We start from the raw sequence: 4,892 nt of genomic DNA on the forward strand, positions 1-4,892 counted from the left end.
ACATAGTCGACGTATTTACTGAGGCGTATGAAAGCAAGGGCCTTACGCTAAACATCCGTAGGACAAAGGTCCTCCCCCAGCCTGTCCTCGCCGCCCAGTCATCAAGATCCACGGCGCGGCCTTGGACAACGCAGACCATTTCCCAAACCTCGGGAGCCTCTTATCAACAAGAGCAGACATCGACGATGAGATCCAGCACCGCCTCCAGTGCAGCCTTCGGCCGCCTGAGGCCAAGAGTGTTTGAAGACCAGGCCCTCAAATCTACCACCAAGCTATTCCCCTGCAGTACCACCCTCCCACCATCAGGCAGTGCCATTTCCCCTGCAGTACCACCCTCCCACCATCAGGCAGTGCCATTTCCCCTGCAGTACCACCCTCCCACCATCAGGCAGTGCCATTTCCCCTGCAGTACCACCCTCCCACCATCAGGCAGTGCCATTTCCCCTGCAGTACCACCCTCCCACCATCAGGCAGTGCCATTTCCCCTGCAGTACCACCCTCCCACCATCAGGCAGTGCCATTTCCCCTGCAGTGCCACCCTCCCACCATCAGGCAGTGCCATTTCCCCTGCAGTACCACCCTCCCACCATCAGGCAGTGCCATTTTCCCTGCAGTACCACCCTCCCACCATCAGGCAGTGCCATTTCCCCTGCAGTACCACCCTCCCACCATCAGGCAGTGCCATTTCCCCTGCAGTACCACCCTCCCACCATCAGGCAGTGCCATTCCCCCTGCAGTACTACTCTCCCAGCACCAGGCGGTGATATTCCCCCTGCACTACCACACTGCCAGCACCAGGTGGTGATATATCTCCCCTGCAGTACCACTGTCCCACAATGAGGTGGTGATATTCCCCCTGCAGTAACACACTCCCAGCACCAGGCGGTGATATTCCCCCTGCACTACCACACACCCAGCAGCAGGTGGTGATATATCTCCCCTGTAGTACCACTGTTCCACGATGAGGTGGTGATATTCCCCCTGCAGTGGCACACTCCCAGCACCAGGTGGTGATATTCCCCTATTTCCCCCTGCAGTACCACGCTCCCACCATGAGGTGGAGATATTTCCTCCCTGCACGACCACACTCCCAGCACCAGGAGGTTATATTCCTCCTGCAGTACCAGTCTCCCAGCACCAGGTGGAGATATTCCCCCTGCAGTACCACCCTCCCAGCACCTGGTGGAGATATTCCCCCCTGCGCTACCACCCTCCCAGCACCAGGTGGTGATATATCTCCCCTGCAGTACCAGCCGGTGATATATCTCCCCTGCAGTACCACCCTCCCAGCACCAGGCGGTGATATTTCTCCTGCAGTACCACACTGCCAGCACCAGGTGGAGATATTTCCCCCTGCAGTGCCACACTCCCAGCACCAGGTGGCGGTGGCGCTGCACCTCCCAGACTCGCTGCTTCGCTCGCTGTGGCCGGGCTGGGGAGAGACATGGCTGGGCTGCCGAGGCGGATTGTCAAGGTAAATGCTGGGCAGAGGGAAGGAGGCAGAGGGGCCGCGCCTGGTGCACAGGCAGGGCCTGGGGCCCAGGCACACTGTGCATGGCTAAGCAGCAGGCTGCAGCCCCCAGGCTTTGCAACAGGCCAGGCCCAAGACAGGCCCTGCCCCACCTTCTGTTCCAACCAGCTCCCTGCACCCAGACCCTGGGCCTCAAGCCTGGAGCTTGCATTGCAGTGCAGCCCAGGCCAGCACCCCACCCTTTGCAACTGTACCCTGCAGCTTCCTGCATTCTGTATTTTGCAATTTGCATCCTCTCCTCAAAACATTGCAACATGTAAATCCATGTTTGCAAATGCACCGAATTCCTGAGCAGCCCAAAATGGCCAAAAAAAGACCCTTATCTTCCATTCAATGGCATCCAGGAGAAAGTTGTGACAGTCAGAGAGCAATGTGCCTCTTAAATGTCTTTTCTGATTCCCTCCCTCCCTCCCTCCCTGCAGAGATTTGGGACAGAGTGCTGAGGGAGCGCTGCACTGTCGGAAGGGCAGTACTGAGGGAGAGCTGCATTGTCGGAGGGGCAGTACTGAGGGAGTGCTGCATTGACAGAGGGGCGGTACTGAGGGAGTGCCGTACTGTCGGAGGGGCAGTACTGAGGGAGCGCCGCACTGTCGGAGGGGCGGTACTGAGGGAGCCCCGCACTGTCGGAGGGGCAGTACTGAGGGAGCGCCGCACTGTCTGAGGGGCGGTACTGAGGGAGCGCCGCACTGTTGGAGGGGCAGTACTGAGGGAGCGCCGCACTGTCGGAGGGGCAGTACTGAGGGAGCGCCGCACTGTCGGAGGGGCGGCACTGAGGGAGCGCCGCACTGTCGGAGGGGCGGTACTGAGGGAGCGCCGCACTGTCGGAAGGGAGTGCCGCACTGTCGGAGGGGCGGTACTGAGGGAGTGCCGCACTGTCGGAGGGGCGGTACTGAGGGAGCGCCGCACTGTCGGAGGGACGGTACTGAGGGAGCGCCGCACTGTCGGAGGGGCGGCACTGAGGGAGCGCCGCACTGTCGGAGGGGCGGTACTGAGGGAGCGCCGCACTGTCGGAAGGGAGTGCCGCACTGTCGGAGGGGCGGTACTGAGGGAGTGCCGCACTGTCGGAGGGGCGGTACTGAGGGAGTGCCGCACTGCCGGAGGGGCGGTACTGAGGGAGCCCCGCACTGTCGGAGGGGCGGTACTGAGGGAGTGCCGCACTGTCGGAGGGGCGGTACTGAGGGAGCGCCGCACTGTCGGAGGGGCGGTACTGAGGGAGCGCCGCACTGTCGGAGGGGCGGTACTGAGGGAGCGCTGCACTGTCGGAGGGGCAGTACTGAGGGAGTGCCGCACTGTCGGAGGGGCGGTACTGAGGGAGCCCCGCACTGTCGGAGGGGCGGTACTGAGGGAGTGTCGGAGGGGCAGTACTGAGGGAGTGTCGGAGGGGCGGTACTGAGGGAGTGTCGGAGGGGCAGTACTGAGGGAGTGTCGGAGGGGCAGTACTGAGGGAGTGTCGGAGGGGCGGTACTGAGGGAGCGCCGCACTGTCGGAGGGGCAGTACTGAGGGAGCGCCGCACTGTCGGAGGGGCGGTACTGAGGGAGCGCCGCACTGTCGGAGGGGCGGTACTGAGGGAGTGTCGGAGGGGCAGTACTGAGGGAGCGCCGCACTGTCGGAGGGGCGGTACTGAGGGAGCGCCGCACTGTCGGAGGGGTGGTACTGAGGGAGTGTCGGAGGGGCGGTACTGAGGGAGCGCCGCACTGTTGGAGGGGCGGTACTGAGGGAGTGTCGGAGGGGCAGTACTGAGGGAGTGTCGGAGGGGCAGTACTGAGGGAGTGTCGGAGGGGCGGTACTGAGGGAGTGTCGGAGGGGCGGTACTGAGGGAGTGTCGGAGGGGCGGTACTGAGGGAGTGTCGGAGGGGCAGTACTGAGGGAGTGCCGCACTGTCGGAGGGGCAGTACTGAGGGAGTGTCGGAGGGGCGGTACTGAGGGAGTGTCGGAGGGGCGGTACTGAGGGAGTGTCGGAGGGGCAGTACTGAGGGAGTGCCGCACTGTCGGAGGGGCAGTACTGAGGGAGTGTCGGAGGGGCGGTACTGAGGGAGTGTCGGAGGGGCAGTACTGAGGGAGCGCCGCACTGTCGGAGGGGCAGTACTGAGGGAGTGTCGGAGGGGCAGTACTGAGGGAGCGCCGCACTGTCGGAGGGGCAGTACTGAGGGAGTGTCGGAGGGGCGGTACTGAGGGAGTGTCGGAGGGGCAGTACTGAGGGAGCGCCGCACTGTATGCAATAACCGGTTGCCCACCCCAGTACTGACCGGGAGGGTTTGGGATTATTCCCGCAGGAGACTCAGCGTTTAATGGCGGAGCCCGTGCCGGGGATACGTGCCATGCCGGATGATGCCAACGCCCGGTATTTCCACGTGGTGATTGCGGGGCCGCAGGACTCGCCCTTCGAGGGCGGCAACTTCAAGTTGGAGCTGTTCCTGCCCGAGGAGTACCCCATGGCCGCCCCCAAGGTCCGCTTCGTCACCAAGATCTACCATCCCAACGTGGACAAGCTGGGCCGCATCTGTCTGGACATCCTGAAAGGTGGGGGGGGAGGGGGTGGAGACAGCTTCCATTCCTCCCCTCCCCTCCCTCCCTCCCTCGTCCCTCCCCTCCCTCCCTCGTCCCTCCCCTCCCTCCCTCGTCCCTCCCCTCCCTCCCTCGTCCCTCCCCTCCCTCCCTCGTCCCTCCCCTCCCTCCCTCGTCCCTCCCCTCCCTCCCTCGTCCCTCCCCTCCTCCCTCGTCCCTCCCCTCCCTCCCTCGTCCCTCGCCCCTCCCTCCCTCGTCCCTCCCCTCCCTCCCTCGTCCCTCCCTTCCCTCCCTCGTCCCTCCTCTCCCTCGTCCCTCCCCTCCCTCATCCCTCCCCCTCGTCCCTCCCCTCCCTCCCTCCCTCCCCTCCCTCCCTCCCTCCCTCCCTCGTCCCTCCCCTCCCTCCCTCGTCCCTCCCCTCCCTCCCTCTCACCCCTCCCTCCCTCCCCTCTCTCCCTCTCCCCTCCCCTCCCTCTTCCCCCCTCCTTCTCCCTCCCCCCTCTCTTCTCCCTCCCCCCTCCTTCTCCCCTCCCCCCTCCTTCTCCCCCCCCTCCATCTCCCTCCCCCCCTCCATCTCCCTCCCCCCCTCCATCTCCCTCCCCCCCTCCATCTCCCTCCCCCCCTCCATCTCCCTCCCCCCCTCCATCTCCCTACCCCCCCTCCATCTCCCTCCCCCCCTCCATCTCCAACTCCCTCCCCCCTCCATCTACCTCCCCCCTCCATCTCCCTCCCCCCTCCATCTCCCCCCCACCCTCTCTCTCCCCTCCCCCTCACTCCCTCCTCCCTCACCCCCTCTCCCCTCCCTCACCCCCTCTCCCCTCCCTCACCCCCTCTCCCCTCTCCCCTCCCTCACCC

At 64.6% G+C, this 4,892-nt stretch overlaps 1 protein-coding gene across 1 annotated transcript; it reads left to right on the forward strand.

The window, feature by feature from the left end:
* Positions 1-1,361: 1,361 nt before the first annotated feature.
* On the forward strand, positions 1,362-4,120 carry LOC139245143 (ubiquitin-conjugating enzyme E2 N-like; the record flags this gene model as incomplete). Its single annotated transcript, XM_070871102.1, has 2 exons — positions 1,362-1,474; positions 3,806-4,120. Coding segments are annotated over exons 1-2 (345 nt in total), but the record flags the coding sequence as incomplete, so codon positions are not given.
* Positions 4,121-4,892: the final 772 nt, after the last annotated feature.

Source organism: Pristiophorus japonicus, unplaced genomic scaffold (genome assembly GCF_044704955.1).
Source record: "Pristiophorus japonicus isolate sPriJap1 unplaced genomic scaffold, sPriJap1.hap1 HAP1_SCAFFOLD_2109, whole genome shotgun sequence".
In the NCBI taxonomy this organism is placed as follows: domain Eukaryota; kingdom Metazoa; phylum Chordata; class Chondrichthyes; family Pristiophoridae; genus Pristiophorus; species Pristiophorus japonicus.